The 17080-nt window shown below is 51.5% G+C and overlaps 1 protein-coding gene across 5 annotated transcripts in view; it reads right to left on the reverse strand.

Moving 5' to 3' along the window:
* ATP10A (ATPase phospholipid transporting 10A (putative)) overlaps positions 1-17080 on the reverse strand; it is a 184923-nt gene that overhangs the window by 93047 nt on the left and 74796 nt on the right. For 4 of the 5 annotated variants that reach the window (XM_061394204.1, XM_061394199.1, XM_061394200.1 and 1 more), the window contains one exon: positions 15760-15976. In XM_061394204.1, the coding sequence (XP_061250188.1) occupies positions 15760-15976 (217 nt within the window). The remainder of the gene's footprint in view (positions 1-15759; positions 15977-17080) is intronic. The other variant, XM_061394203.1, reaches the window with a different exon arrangement.

Genomic DNA, 17080 nt, shown 5'->3' on the forward strand with positions numbered 1-17080 from the left:
GCTGGGAATTTCATCTCTGGTTCCTCTGCCTTTTCTATATCCAGCTTGAACATCTAGAAGTTCATGGTTCACGTTCTGTTGAAGCGAACAACCTCAGATGTGTGAATGATACCACTCTAATGGCAGAAAGTGAAGAGGAAGTAAAGAACCTCTTGATGATGGTGAAGGAAGAGAGTGAAAAAGCTGGCTTAAACAGTAAAGAAATTAAGATCATGGCATCTGGCCCCATTACTTCATGGCAAATAGAAGGGGAAAAGGTAGAAGCAGTGACAGATTTCCTCTTCTTAGGCTCTAAAATCACCACGGATGATGACTGCACCCATAAAATCAGAAGATGATTGCTGCCTGGCAAGAAAGCTATGACCAACCTAGACTGTGTTAAAAAGCAAACACGTCACTGTGCCGATATAGTCAAGATTATGGTCTTCCCAGATGTCATGTACAATTGTAAAAGCTCAACCACAAAGAAGGCAGAGTGCTAAAGAACTGATGCCTTCAAACTGTGGTGCTGGAAAAGACTCCTGAGAGTCCCTTGGACAGTGAGGACATCAAACCAGTCAATCTTAAAGAAATCAATCCTGAATATTGGAAGGACTGACGCTGAATCTGAAGCTCCAGTATTTTGGTCACCTGATGAGAAGAGCCAACTCATGGGAAAAGTCCCTGACGCTGAGAAAGATCAGGGCGAAAGAGGGCAGAAGGAGAAAGGACATCAGAGGATGAGATGGTTGGATGGCATCAATGATGCAATGGACATGAACTTGGGCAAACTCCGGAGATGGTGAGAGACAGGGAGGCCTGGAGCACTGCAGTCCATGGGGTCTCAAAGAGATGGACACAACTGGGCAACTGAACAATGAACAACATTTCCAGAAAGCCCTGGCGGTTCTGTGGACCTTGGTGATGACGTCGGCACTGCAGCACGGGGCGTTGCATCTGCTGAGATCAGCACCGCGGCTCCTAGGCTGCAGGTAGAGCCCTAACAGTCCCCAGCATGTGAGGCCAGCATCCTCCCTTCCTCTGTAGAGTACTTGCCAATAGCTGCGATATGTGAACAAGGATTCCTTCTAAAAACTGGGGCTTCCCCTCTGAAGCATGTAGCCCTGCCCTGTGAGGCAGTCAGGAGCAGCCCCCAGGATGCTGTGTGTCCAACCTACTCCTGTGCTCCTGAACCAGGGGGGTAGGTTAAAGCTGCAGACCCCGCATCCCAGACCCACAGGCATGCACTCCACACCACACCCAGGCCTCCTCAGGACCCCACACAACCCCCGCCAGCATTCAGTTCTCCAGCTTTCTCCTGCCGCTCTGGACTCATTGAGTCCAAAGCAATGTCTCCCACTTGGGACAGACCTGTTGGGTGTATTATGGGGCTCTTCTACACACAGAGGCCCACAGGGGCTGCGCATGCCCCCCTCAGAGGACTTCAGGGCAGCCACAGGCAGGGGCAGGAGGGGAGGAGGACTTGATGCTGTTCCCATCTTGCAGGTGCTGAAACTGAGACCTGAGAGATTATATGACCCTCAGGTCACCAGCCAGGAGATACAGAACCCAAAGCCTGCTCCCCACAGTGCTCCCTGTGGCTGAGCTTGCCCAGGCCGCCTTCGTGGATCAACTGCCCACAGCATTTTCCTTCCCAGCCCCTCTGAGGACCATGGCCCCTCCTAGAACAGGGCTCTCCTCTGAGTCAGGAAGACAGCGTGAGGAGAGCCAGCCACCACCTGTCGGGTGAAAAGCTGGCATGTCAGGAGGACATGTGCTGCTTCACAGGCCGTGGAAGGTCAGCGTCACTTCTATTCTGTGGCCTGAGGGGCTGGAGTCTGCAGTCGGCCTCCCCAGCCCTGCCTGCCTCGCCTGTAACTGGGTTTTCCTTAGAGAGTCTTGGGGAAACAGGGCAGGCAGGGAGCGCGGGCAGGGTAGGGGGTGCTGGGCCAGGAGGGTGGGCAGCACCTTGGCCGCTTCAGTCAGGCCGCAGCCTCGTGTGACTGCTTTTCACCCCAGCCACAGCGCAGCTCACCAAGCCTGCTAGCCCCAAGGGGGTGGGGGTGCTTTCTGCCTTCATCACGGTGCCCAGTACATGGAGTGCCGCGTCTGTGCACAAGAAGGGGCCTTTCAGCGCCTGCGGGTCCTCCCGGCTCCCCATCAGCACCTAGACCCCACGCCCTGTGTGTGTGTCTGTGTGTGTATGTGTGTGTTGGTGGTGGGGGGGATCCTCCCAGCTCCTCCTCAGCGCCTGGACCCCATCCCCTCTGTGTTGGGGTGGGGGAGTGTTCCTCCCAGCTCCTCCTCAGCACCTGGACCCCACCCCCCGTCTGTGTGTGTGTGTCGGGGCGGGGAGTGTCCTCCCGGCTCCTCACCAGCACCTGTACCCCACCCTCTGTGTGTGTGTGATTGGGCGGGGAGGGTGATCCTCCCAGCTCCTCCTCAGCACCTGGACCCCACCCTCTGTGTGTGTGTGTGTGTGTGGGGTGGTCCTCCTGGCTCCCCACCAGCACCTGGATCCTTCGGAGGCAGAGCCTTCTCGCAGCCCCAGAACCCCAGAGGTCACCGTCCACTGGCCTGCCCAGGACCCTGTGTTCAAGCAGGCCTCCTGGAGCAAAGTAAGGGACAAGGGCCATGGCCTGGTAAGAGGCACATCCCAAGGACCCCCAAAAAACCTGGCCAGGTTTTTGCCAATACATCAAAGCAGCAGAACTCCCACCAATCAAACCTTGAATGGAGCCCCCAGATACAAGTGTGTGTGCACACCTCTGTCTCCTGTACCTGTGCATTTGTACAGAGAGACACATACAGACACGCCGCGTGTTCTGCCCCTGGCTTCTCGGCATCAGCAGTTTCCTTAGCCTGGCTGCTCCACCACAGAGCACATTCTAGTCGGGTATTGGGACAGTGATCAGCTTCCTTCCTGAGGTTCGGGCCTGGGGAGCTGTCCCTTAACTTCACGGCGATGCCCCAAAGTGCCTGCCTCGCCATAGGCTTTTGAGCCGGGCGCCAGGGTGAAGGCTGCAAGGTCACTTGGCTGTGACTCCCGCTCCGGCACTGCAGCTGCCACCACGCCCAGGGCCGACCTCAGGGGAGAGACGTGCCAGATCCTCTGCTGCACCGGGAAGGTGCGAGCAGGGCCCGCCAGGTGCCATCTGGGGAGCGTGGGTCCAGCCCCCGCAGGCTGAGCACAGGAGCCGGAGCTGCAGAGGTGTAGGAAGAGGTTGCAGGGCCAGCCGTGAGCCAGGACGGGGCCACCCAGCTCTCCGGACCCACCACCTCCTCTGCAAGAGAGGAAGGCAGTGTTCTCATCTCAGGGCCCTGGGAATCTCAGGGAGCACAAACAGCCCAGCACCTCCCCCTACCCCAGGCAGGCAGAGTGCTAGGGTTCCATGTACCCCCAGGGTGGGTCTGGGTCAACCAGAGTACAAAGTGGTTCAGTGCTGGCCAAGAGAGCTGCAGAGACCACCGCCCCAGGCATGTCACTGGCAGAGTTCCCAGTTCTGAAAGCAGGGGAGGGGAGGGGAGGTGCTCTCTTTCAGAGGCATGTATTCGGGACAGACCCCACGGGACAGCTCACGTGCATGCACGGAAGGGCCCTGGGTGTCCCCACGGAGGTGACAACTCGTGAGGGGCTGCATCCCAGCGGAAGTCGGGCCTAGCGCTGCAGAAGCTTCAGACCGGGGTGGCTTTCTGCCCTCAGGAGGGTCAGCCCAGTGGGCACCCTGTGCACGGGTGGAGACGGCCGGGGGTGGCCGGCCTGAGACTGGGTACAGCGCAGAGGGGCCGTGACGGGGGTGGGTGGGGTGCGGAGGTGCAGAGCGCTCCTCAGGGCTGTGGGACCGGTACGAGAAGGAGGGGTATCCAGGCCGCCCGCTCCTGCCACAGCAGCTCAGCGTGGACCTTTTCTCTGAAAGGTGCAATCAGTGGAACAAACAGCTGCCTCTGCTTAGAATAAAAGCAAACATCTTTTTTGCCTCTCAAGCCACAGGAGTGGAGTCAGAAGCACATGCTCCAAACCGGGCAGGAAGCCCAGCTGGGCCCTGTATGGCACTGCCACTGTGGGACCCCAGACTCACCTTGCCCAACCTGAGCATGGCATGCTGCCCCCCAACACCAACCCAGAGGCTGCACAGAGCACAGCCCAGGCCTCCTCATCCGGAACCTTCCACAGCACTGGCCTGGGTTCCCGGGGGTCAGCCCTGCACCCCGCCTGCCCTCTGCCCACACTAAGCCAAGAGGCTGGGCCGCGCTGTGTGCCACAGGGGATCTGGGTTACTCAGGAGTCCGTGTACCTCCCTCGAGAGAATCAGGAGCAGCAGTGACAGAGAGGCCTGGCATATGATAAGCGCTGGGGGAGAGTCCGCTGGGACCACCACGCAGGGCTGGGGGTGCGGGTGGGCTCCTCACGGGAAGGGTCACAGCTCTCTGACCACTGACAGGGCCCCCCGCAACCCCGGTCCCAGGGTATGCGGGGCCAGCATCTCCTGTCCACAGGTGGGCAGGCAGCCATCACGGATTTCCGGGGGCACGATGTGCAGGGTGGCGCCCCTCCCAGAATCCAAGCCCCCCGAGGCTCTGGTCTCTCTGGTGCTTGAGACGAAGTCCTACCCGAGCTCTGGGGCCCCGCCCTGCAGGCACAACTTCCCTGCGCACCTCAGCCTGCAGAGCCTGCCCGCAGAGTGTCCACTCAGGACGCCACACTCGGGACCCTCCAGGGGGTCTCCAGGGCTGAGGGCGGATGCCCCTCAGTCTCGCCCTTGCAGCCTCACAAAGTCCGTCCTCACAAGACTTCCCGCCTGATGGTCAAGGTTCCAGAACGCTCGACCAAGGACAGATGACTGAAGAAGCCATTTGAAGTTCCTTCCAAAACAAGCCTAGATCTGCAGGCCTTTGAAGCCGGCCTTCTTCACCACCCAAAAGGGCTCACGTCTAATCACTGGCAGGAGGAGCTGCTGAAAAGTCACTCATCAAAAGTACGTGAGAGTAAATTTTTTCCTTTTTTCTCAAAGACACAAGACTCACACAAAGATATTTGTTTGCATTAGCATTAGGTGTGTGCGTGCATACAACAAAGAATGATTTTGAAGCTTAAGCCCAATTCTAAACTTACAAAAACCCATACAGATGTAGCTCAGAGCCCAGTCTCTGGAAGAGAGAGGAGGATTCCTGGTCACCTGCAATGACACACTTTAGGAGGGGGCAGGGAGGGGAAGGCATCCAGTCACAGCTGCTACCTAGCAAGCGGCTCTACTGGAAACCAACAAATTTCAGCCTGACCTCAGCTGGGTGACAACACCCATCAGTCCCGCTAGGTCGAATCCCAGTGCCTTCTGCAGCACAGGTTATTCATCGGCACTGCTGGGAAAGCCCCAGTGTATCTCAGTATGGTTTAAACCCAGTTTAGATGTCAAGAGCATGGTTTCATCCACACCCAAGTGGGTAACAGTGTAGCACAGCTCCCCTCCCCTTACAGACAGACCCCCTGCAAGTTAGACAGGCCGGGACCTGGGACCCTTTGCTGCAGTGCCTGCACCTGAACAAATGTTTCCTCAAGCTACAAAATATCAAGAACCTATAAGTTACAAAAATAACTGTGTGCATGCACAGTTGGGACAAATTATGGACAAGACCCAAAAAGACCAAAAAAAAAAAAAAAAACACCACCAATCAACTGCCACATCTAAAGAGCCAACAGCAAAACATGGGGCTGGGACAAAAGCAGGGTACTGTGCCTGCCCCCTGCACACAGCACCACCGAAGGGTTTGCAAACCACCTGTGCCACTGCTTCAGCCTGAACCCTGGACACGTCCCCCCACCCCCACAAAGGAAGTAACGTTGGGACCAGCTTGCCCTGCACCCCTCGGGGGAGCAGAGGGGCCTGTGGCTTGTTCTCGCCCTCACTGCTGCAGCAGGGGCTCCAGTGAAGACTGGCCTGACTTTGGTGTCTGGCCTCTTTTAATTTTCTCTTGACTGGGGAAGGCCAAGAACCCCGGTGGGCGTGGTTCACAGGACACCGCGATGACCACGCAGAGGTGGGTGCAGACCCCTGCTCTGTTCACATGCATGGGGGCCAGACGCTCAGAAGCACTCTCACCAGTGCAGGTACCTAGCGCTGCCTTCCACAGAGGAGCCCACGGAGATGGAAGGCTTTATATAACGTCCCCTATAATTGTTGCTGAAGTGAGGAACTAGACTCTTTTTTTTTATAAACCACATTTAATTAATCACAAATTCTTATTGATCTTGCTCTTTAAATATTTCCTAAGTATAACTCATCTTGTTCATTTTCACAATTATTGTTCTAATTTTAGGCCATTACCATTTCTTTACTAGATTATTGCAGTATTTCCCTATTGGTTTCTTTGCCTTTAAAAAAAAATATTTTAATTGGAGGTTAATTACAATATTGTGGTAGTTTTGCCATGCACTGACATGAATCAGCCATGTGGGTGTACATGTGTCCCCACCCTGAAACCCCTCCCTCCTCCCTCCCCATTGCTTCCCAAAGGGTCATCCCAGGGAACCAGCTTTGAGCGCCCTGTTTCATGCATCAAACCTGGACTGGCAATCTATTTCACATATGGTAATATACATGTTTCAATGCTATTCTCTCAAATCATCCCACCCTCGCATTCTCTCACAGTCTAAAAGTCTATTCTTTATATTTGAGTCTCTTTTGCTGTCTTGCATATAGGATCATCATTACCATCTTTCTAAATTCCATATATATGTGTTAATGCATGTGTATTAGTGTTTTTCTTTCTGACTTACTTCACTTTGTATAATAGGCTCCAGTTTCATCCACCTCATTAGAACTCAAATGCGTTCTTTTTAATAGCTGAGTAGCATTCCATTCGGAGAAGGCAATGGCACCCCACTCCAGTACTCTTGCCTGGAAAATCCCATGGATGGAGAGGCCTGGAAGGCTGCAGTCCATGGGGTTGCTGAGGGTCGGACATGACTGAGCAACTTCACTTTCACTTTTCACTTTCATGCATTGGAGAAGGAAATGGCAACCCACTCCAGTGTTCTTGCCTGGAGAATCCCAGGGATGGGGGAGCCTGCTGGGCTGCTATCTCTGGGGTCGCACAGAGTTGGACACGACTGAAGTGACTTAGCAGCAGCAGTAGCAGTATTCCATTGTGTATATGTACCACAGCTTTCTTATCCATTCATCTGCTGATAGACATCTAGGTTGCTTCCATGTCCTGGCTATTGTAAACAGTGCTGTGATGAACACTGGGGTACACGTGTCTCTTTCAATTCTGGTTTCCTCGGTGTGTATGCCCAGTAGTGGGATTGCTGGGTCGTATGACAGTTCTATTTCAGTTTTTTAAGGAATCTCCACACTGTTCTCCATAGTGGCTGTACTAGTTTGTATTTCCACCAACAGTGTAAGAGGGTTCCCTTTTCTCCGCACCCTCTCCAGCATTTATTGTTTGTAGACTTTTTGATTGCAACCATTCTGACCAGCGTGAGATGGTACCTCATTGTGGTTTTGATTTGCATTTCTCTGATAATGAGTGATGTTGACCATCTTTTCATGTGTTTGTCAGACATCTGTATGTCTTCTTTGGAGAAATGTCTGTTTAGTTCCTTGGCCCGTTTTTTGATTGGGTCATTTATTATTCTGGAATTGAGCTGCATGAGCTGCTTATATATTTTTGAGATTAATTCTTTGTCAGTTGCTTCATTTGCTATTATTTTCTCCCATTCTGAGGGCTGTCTTTTCACCTTCCTTATAGTTTCCTTCTTTGTGCAAAAGCTTTTAAGTTTAATTAGGTCCCATTTGTTTATTTTTGCTTTTATTTGAAATGAGGAACTAGACTCTTAAACATTCAGAAACAAAAGGAGGCTGACACAAAACATTCAAATGCTGTGGCAACTGGTCTCATGTTGTGGGAGCAGGGACCTTCCTCTTGTCGGGAGCTCTTCTCAGAAAACAAGGGAAAGGGAGAGACCGCAGGCGCGACACCCCATCAAGAAATAAACTGCCTCACCGCGCACTGTGCAGAGATGGGGCTGCCTGGGCACCACTGCCTAATGCACTCAGAGAACAGAGATGATCGACAATCAGACTGAAAATCCCAGGCCCCTCAGGAGTGAGCTCCTGTAGGTCAACATGCTGCCGGAACACTACATTTCAGCCCAGGAAAGAATCTTTTTATCCTCTCCTCGAAGACAGTCAAAAGTGGTAACTTGGACATGCTCAGATCATCTGGCTTTATTCTTTGGGATACACACTTTGCACACACACACTCTCAGACACATATACATGCCTACACACACACACACACACCTACATACACATCCATATTCACTTATGAGGAGGAACTTATGACAACTGGGAAGATCTCACATTGTCAGCTCCTGCTGGTAAAGAAATTCCTGCTCCAGAAACATACACACACAGCCTCAAACTTTTTTCAATCACTGATGTAATTCAACTACATTTAGAAAAACTGAAAATAGATTAAATTATTTTTTCAATGAAAACATACAAAAAACACTTCACATTGTACACCACCATAAATAGAACAAAAATCTTATAGCTTTAGTTATCATTTTCCTAGAATAAGAAATAACTACTTCCAACCATACAAAAAACACAAATTTAAATGAATACAATGTTGAAGTTTTTATATATTGTAATAAGATCTTTTATGATTAATCCTCCACATAAGCAGAATATTATCAATTTCTTGGCATTCAGCTGTTTTCATTAAGATAACAGTGCTTCACTCTCTGTAAAGTCTGCTTTGTTAGACCACAGGTTCAAGTTAAAAAATCCATGGCAAAGTCACCAGGATTAGAAACCAAAGCATCTTATTATACAATCAAATTGACATTCCCCATTAATCAAATACGGTTGATACTATAAAACATGGCATGTCTCAGATAATGATATTACCTACCTAACTGAATTGCTTTGAATATCCATACTTGCTAGAATTAAAATTTGAGTCCAAATATATTCTCAAAATAATTTTCTTTCTCAAAGTCTTTCCTCTTACCTATTTAATATCCCTTAACAAAAGTATATGCTTGTTAAATTTGAGAATAAAAATGTCCCACAGTACATATATATAATGGAATACTGCTCGGCCATTAAAAAGAATGAAATAATACCATTTGCAGCAACACGGATGGACCTAGAGATTGTCGTACTGAGTGAAGTCAGAGAAGGACAAATATCATACAACATCCTTTATATGTGTGCAATCTAAAAAGAAACGACACAAATCACTTACTTACACAACAGAAAGGGACTCACAGACTTAGAGAACTTACAGTTGCCTGCATAAAGGATGGGCAGAGGGATAGTTAGGGAGTTTGGGATGGACAGGGACACATGCTATACTTAAAATGGATAACCGACAAGGACCTACTGTACAGCACATGGAATTCCGCTCAATGTTACGCAGCAGCCTGGATGGGAGGGGAGTCTGGGGGAGAATGGACACTTGTATTGTATGGCTGAGTTCCCGTCACAGTTCACCTAAAACTATCACAATACTTAATCAGCTACAGCCTAATACAAAATAAAAAGTTTTCAAAAAAATAAAAATAAAGCTCAACTTATAGACAAACATTTTTAAAAAAATGTCCCATAGAATAAATTATTAGCTTAATGACTACACTTCATGGTAAAAGAAAACCATGAATCTTTTTGTGAAGGCTTGATATCACTGATCCAATTAACACACCCAGCCAGCTGTCTTTGTTTTCCACTTTGATGACAGATGGTTTCCTTCTTCAGTCTCACAGCAGAAAATGTAACTAATTTGAAGACTACTGGAAAAGCTTAAGGAAAAAGAAACTTTGTTGCAAGAACTATATCACAAACCACTTTTTCACCCCTAGTTTTCCTACCATAGAGATAATTTGGGGAGCATGTGTAGGTAGAAACAAAAAATATTAATTTTGTTTCCTCATATTTGGAATTTTGGTTATCCTTCTCAGCTCCTTGAATTTTATCAAGTAGCTTGGGGGAGGACTGCCTCTCCCTCCTAAAGGAAACTCAGCTTTGTCACTGCCTGAGAGTCTGGCACCCAATACTGGTTGGATTTTAGACAAATCTATGTGCATAAGTGCCAGGAAAGCCACATCACTGACTTAGGATTAGGATCCTGCCAGTCTGGACATTAGGGGGAGGATGGACACATGTATATTTAAGTATATGTATACTTAAAAAGCACTACTTTTTAAGGTAGTGCTTCTCAGACTTTTTCCAGCCTAGGAAATTCCATACTGATGTCATCAGGAGCACGTGCCAGGCACACATGCACACACATATGCACACACCCACACACGCCTGGGCAGAGCAAACTTGGGCAGGCTCGTGGGTTCAGCTCTTCCTACAGTTCTTGCAACCAGCGCTTCACACCGCAGGAAGCAGATGGCCCCGTGGGTGTGGGCAACAATCCCACAGGTCCATCCAAGAGACAAACCAGAGGAACGTTTTTTCCCAGGAAACTAGCCCACACGAAGTCCCCTCCTGGACAGCCCTTCCCTGACTCCAATATGCCTTCTGTGCCTCGGGGCCCCACCCTCTGCCAAACTCCATCACTGGGCACGCGGGCCCCAACTGCTGCTTTATCCCTGGTAGTAGCTCTGGTCCACCTCTGCGCAATTTCCTTATTCACCACTAGGGGAAAGAGGTTTGCCTATTTTGATGGGTGCCTAGAATAGCATTTAACATATAGTAGGTGCTCAGGAAATGTTTGCTAAAAGAATGAAACATCACAAAAATGAGTCTGTAAAAAAAAAAAAAAAAAGATCACTGTGAAATCATCAGCATAAGGAAGACCTGAATGAACGTGCGGGATGGAGAGAGAGACGCCCAGAATGGACGGGGCTGGAGCAGCCCATGCAGCCAGACCCGGGGGCGCCAGACTCTCCCGAGTCAAGCGGCGGAGGAGTGGCCTTGGTAGAATCTCCTGATTTCCCGTTCTGCTTCTTGTCTATAAAAGTGTACAACATCATTACCTCACAATTTATATTTAAAAATATGATTTGGAAATGTTTGCACCACTATGAAGGGGAGAGGCCCGGTAAGATCTGACTCCCAGGAAGCTGGAACAAATGTGAGTTGCTGGGACAGCTCATGGTCAGCCTTGCTGCTGCTGCTAAGTCGCTTCAGTCGTGTCTGACTCTGTGTGACCTCATAGATGGCAGCCCACCAGGATCCCTCATCCCTGGGATTCTCCAGGCAAGAACACTAGAGTGGGTTGCCATTTCCTTCGCCAATGCATGAAAGTGAAAAGTGAAAGTGAAGTCGCTCAGTCGTCTCCGACTCTTAGCAACCCCATGGATTGCAGCCCACCAGGCTCCTCTGTCCATGGGATTTTCCAGGCAAGAGTACTGGAGTGGGGTGCCATTGCCTTCTCCTGGTCAGCCTTGGAGTCCCTTTTATTTCGTGGATAATGCCAATTTGACAGTTTGATCCAAACTTCGTTTTTTTCATTTTTGGTTTGCAGGATCTTAGTTCCCCAACCAGGGACTGAACCATCAGGCTCTCTGCAGTGAAAGCACGGAGTCCTAACCACAAGGGAACTTACATGACCCCAACATTAAACCAAATGTTCAGTTTGAAGTGCCAATATCTACATTTCCTTCTCCAGAGCCGAAACGGCTGGGTGGCTGGAGGTGTCCGGGAGCCCTGTCCTTTGACCCGGGGATCTGGGCAGGCCACACGTGCACCCCACCTCACTGTCATCATGCTGGGCTTCCAGCCTCTGAATTCTGTATGATTTGGCGAACACTCTTCAGTAAATACAATGCTGTGTCCACCTCTGAGACATCATCTGACCTGTGTCACTGCCTAAAACACTCCCTGGCTCCCAGACCCTCCCATCCTCGCCTTCAGAATGCAGTTCACGGCCTCTTTCTGGATGCCTCCCTGGCCTTCTGGAAGGCCCTTTCCCATCCCGTCCCCTCAAGGGCGTCTCTTCACTGCTCAGCGTCAAGCATCTGCTGGCGAGCAGGCCTGGGCCCACCACCTTAAATGCCCAGACCCTGCAGCGTGTGGACCACTTCTGTCTTTCTCAGCATCCTTCCTGGCAAACAAGCTCTTCATAAACGACTTCAGAAACTGGAAAGGGTGGGAAGAGGAGCCACTTTCTCATTGTCAGCAAGGATGGGGGCGGCGCCAGCAGTCCGCTCAGTGCATTTGGCCTCCGGGACTCTCAGCTCAGGGGACCGGGGCCCGAGCCCACTCTGCTGCCCCCTGCACCAAGTCCTGAGCCCCTCTCATGCACAGGCCTGGGACCCCCAGAGCTGCTGTCCAGAGAGTCACCTCTGGCAGTCGTTCACGGCAGCAGCAGGAGTCACACACAGAGGGGGCATCCCCAGCACCCAACTCTAGCAGCTCCTCTCAGCGGATGGCACCTGCCCCAGGATCTCAAAAGTTACCATGCCCAGCACCTCTCGGCGATGGCACCTGTTCGGCATCTCAAAGGCATCATGCCCAGCACCTCTCAGCGATGGCACCTGTCCGGCATCTCAAAGTCATCATGCCCAGCACCTCTCAGTGATGGCACCTGGCCTGCATCTCAAAGGCATCATGCCTAGCACCTCTCAGTGATGGCACCTGCCCCAGCATCCCAAAGTTACCATGCCCAGCACCTCTCAGCGATGGCACCTGCCTCAGCATCTTGAATTTATCATGCCCAGCACCTCTCAGCGGATGGCACCACCCTCGGCATCCCACAGGCATCATGCCCCAGTGCCTCTCAGCGGAAGGCTTCCCTACTCCCGTGAGGGCTGAGCCCCTGGGACAGCCCCCAGTAGCTTTCCTACCATCCCACAAGGGACGGCCACGAACTCGTCCATGAGAGCAAGGTTCAGCTTCAGGGCCTCTTCCCTGGACGCTGTCTCAGCCCCAGGACCACTGGCTGTTCTGTCAGCCCTTCTGCATTCTGGGGAGTCACTTTACTTCTTACTGTGCAACCCCCATGGGGAATTCTTGCTTTACATCAAACTTGCCCTAAATCAGGTGTGGTTTCTTCCTCCTCACTAGACCCTGGTGGATGCACCCAGACCCTGCATGATTGTCAAGGCCCTCTCTTATTCTTCACCTAAGTTTTTCAAATAGCTCTAATTTAAGCTCCCCTAGGGGCCTCCACTTTTAACAGAGCTGTCATCAACTTGGGACAGTATTACTGTGTATTGGACAGGAATAAGCTTTTCAAAACCTGCCTGAGATGCCAGCTGACTCCATCTGTGAAAACCTCACCTCAATACACAGGACTGAAATGTTCCTGACATTGTAGCGTTACAGCTGAACCTTGGTTTTCCAATTGTCAGGCTTCCATGGGGAAGTTCATATATTTCAGAATAATATTGTATAAAGAAAAATTCAGGTACCAGAAAAATGCCTCTGGACATTAGGGAAAGAAGGGGAGAAAAAAACAGAAAGGGGAAAAAATATACTAATAATAGGGACTAGAGTGTGCATGTTGAAGAATCTGGGTGCTAATACAGACCTTTTTTTTTTTAATAAATCAAAATGGTTCAGGTTCCTAATTTTGGCTCAGCTCCACTGGCCTCCACAGGCACACACAGGCCCTACGCAGGTAGGTTAAGGATGCATCCGTCTGTGGCCATCCTGGAATTTCAACATCCAATCCATCTTACAAATTACACATTTGTACAAAGCACCAATGAATAGTAAGGTGTTCCAGCTTTCGTTTGGGAAAAAAGTGGGTTGAGAAGGCTTTTAGATATTACTGAGTTTAGCAGCTGAACAAACCAGATGATAGGAAACAAGAAAGTCACTCAGGAGAGCTGACCAAGGAGATGCACCTACCTGGCTCTGCCCCTCTCGCCATCCAAACAGATCCACTCTGCTCTCCAGTTCTGCAGTTTCACCAGATTGTCCCACAGTGTCTGAGCTTTCATCCATTAGATGCTCAGGTGCGTCTGTTTATGTTACACGCACCTTCTGCACACACTGGCCGCTTCTCAGGATGGAGCTGGAGTTTGTGTCGTCACCACCTCCCTCCAATCCAAGCCCATCCTTGCTGACCTCAGGGGTGGTTCCCACGCTGGGCTGGACCCTGGAAAGGGCTCACAAACTGCGGGCTTTGGGGACCAGGGTTAGGCCCGGGAGTTAGGCGGCCTCAGAGCAGAGGCACACGGAGCCTGGGGGAATGCGGGGCAGGGTAAGCTCGCCCTGTGCACTTACTACCAAACCCTGGAGCACGATCAATAAGGAAGCTGAAGCGCACTGGAGGGGCCAGTGCTGGGCCCCGAGGGTGCCCAGCGAGCCCTGCCATCAACTCTTCTGATCTGGGAGGAGACAATCCCGTTTTTAAAAATACCATTTTTAATGTTTATGTATGCTTTGCCTCATTGCAAGAAAGATTTGAAGCAACTCACAAAAACATTCTTGGCACAAAAGGAGCCTGAAACGAGGAGATCAGGGTAGTGGATGGAAGCAAGGGCACAATGGTCCGGCCATGGTGAGGAAGTTGGGGTCTGCAGGAGGTGACTGAGCATCAGGCTCAGAAAGTCCTGCCACCAGGGCTGGCGAGGGCCCCAGGGTGTGGGAGGCCATCTGGCCCTTTGCAAATGTGTCGAGGTGGGCACAGCAACCAAGGGCAAACGGCACGGACACTCACAGTGGAAGCCAGGGATACCCCCCAGCCACCCTGCACGATGAACACTGCACCGCAGATGCCAACAGTGCCCCAGGGACACCCCAGGCTATAAAACAAGCCAACTGCTCCAGAACCCCTCGGTGCTGACTCTAAGGCCTGGCTCCTCTGTAGGAGCTCATGAAGACAAGGCAACGACAGAGGAAGAGACCCCTCCACGCCCCTCAGTGGCGGCCTTCCTGAAACACAGGAGCACATCGTCTCAGGTGCTTCCTAAACCTTCCTTCCTTGATGGCAAGGCCCACATGCACAGAGACAGGCAGCGGGGTGTCAGAACAAGGGCCGCCATGATCCTGATCATGCTCCCTGCCAGCCCCTGAGGTCGGCGCCCTGTCTCCTCTGCACAGGCCTGGAGGGCGACAGAGGGAGCCTCCTGAGGGCTCTGAGCTTTCAGCCACCGGCTACTGGTGAGTACCGGGGCTGGGCCCCGCCCCCGGTTCTACCTCTCAGTCCTCACAGGCCTAGCATGTCTGAGCTGGACTGACGCTCCTCCCAGACAGGATCCAGTCAGAGACGGTAACGCAGATGGACCCGGATGGATGCAGGTGACCTCAGACACATCCCTGAGGAGAGGAATTCCTAAGCCGCATGCTGCGGCCAGGTCGATACTTCTGCTGTGTCAGAACAAGAGCAACAGGCAGAAATGCGCCAACAGTCGGCCAGGCCCAAGTGTTCCCAGTGACGTGAAGGCCATTCCAAGTCTGAGAAGTGGACAGTGGACCCAGACTCCCAGAGCCAGACTGCTCCCCGCCCCCGGGCAGTCCGACCGCCCCACCCAGACGCGGACCTGCTTTCACAGGAAGCGAATGCCCAGACCCTCGGCCCCACCCAGGCGCGGACCTGCTCTCGCAGGAAGTGAACGCCCAGATCCTCGCTCCCCCACCCCCCAACCAGGCGTGGACCTGCTCTCACAGGAAACGAACGCGCCCAGAGGCATGGAGGCCCACGCGGGAGACACGGCGGAACGCGGTCCTCGGGCCGGAACGCGCCAGGTCCGCTCAGACCCTCGGCCCCACCCAGGCGCGGACCTGCTCTCACAGGAAATGAACGCGCCCAGAGGCATGGAGGCCCACGCGGGAGACACGGTGGGATGCAGTCCCTGGGGCCAGAACGCACCAGGTCACTTACGAGCTCAGAGAAGCCTCGGACCACCTGGCGCCGCTTCAGGTTGGTCTCCCCATCCAGGTTGGCTGTCTCGATGTGGCACAGCCCGTCGGGGTCGCTGGAGGACAGCAGCAGGATGTCCGCGGGGATGGTCTCATTGCAGCGAAGGCGCACGAAGTCTCCCACGCGGATCTCCTTCCAGAACCGGTTCACGTACTGCTCCTCCTCCCTGGCAAAGAGACGGCCGTTAACAAGGCTGGCGGAGGCCAACTGAGGCCACATCTGGGTGGCAGGCACACGCAGCTCGGTGAAGGCTCTGTGCCACGCTCTGGCATGTGGAAAATTTCCATAATAAGAAATGCTGAGAACCCCCCTGCTGGCACAGCAGGTAAAAATCTGCCGGCCAATGCAGGGGACACGGGTTCAATCCCTGGTTCAAGAAGATTCCACATGCCACAGAGCAACCTAGGCCAGTGTGCCATGACCAAGAAGATCATGGCCATTTTCTGTGCTCTACAACAAAAAGCTCATGTACCACAATGAAGAACACCTTCCCCTCCTGCGGACGCAACTACAGAAAGTCTGCACACAGCAACAAAGACCCAGGGCGACCAAAAATTAATTATTTTGAAAAGAGAAGCACTTAAAAAGAAGATTTCTGAAGACCACAACCAGTGTAATTCCAATTACATGAAATATTTAGAACAGGCATCCATGGCAATAGAATATGGATTCGTGGTTGCCACCCTCTAGGGGTTAGGGAGATGAGAAGTTATCTGGGTACAGGTTTCCATTTGGGGTGATTAAAACGTTCTGGAACTAGGTAGTGGTCATGGTTGCACAACTTTAAACACACAAAATGCCACTGAATTATTCACTTTAAAATGGTTAAACTGGGGACTTCCCTGGTGGTCCAGTGGTTAGGACTCAGCACTTCCCTGCAGAGGCTGCATGTTCAGTCACTGGGATCCCACTGCCATTACCTGGTCAAAATTAATTAATTAAAAAAAATAAAATGACTAAATTTTCCACTCCTAGGTATGTATCTCTAAAGAACTAAAATCAGGGACTTGTATAGATATTTGCCTACCCATGTTCATAGCAGCATTACTTCCTGTAGCGTAAAGGTAGAAACAACCCAAATGCCCAAAAATAGATGAAGAGATGAGCAAAATGTCATAAATCCACATGAAGTGAAGTGAAAGTCACTCAGTCCTGTCTGACTCTTTGTGACCCCCATAGACTATACAGCCCATGGAATTCTCCAGGCTAGAATACTGGAGTGAGTAGCCTCTCCTTCTCCAGGGAATCTTCCCAACCCAGGGATTGAACC

The sequence above is a fragment of the Bos javanicus genome, chromosome 21 (assembly GCF_032452875.1).
Source record: "Bos javanicus breed banteng chromosome 21, ARS-OSU_banteng_1.0, whole genome shotgun sequence".
NCBI lineage: Eukaryota > Metazoa > Chordata > Mammalia > Artiodactyla > Bovidae > Bos > Bos javanicus.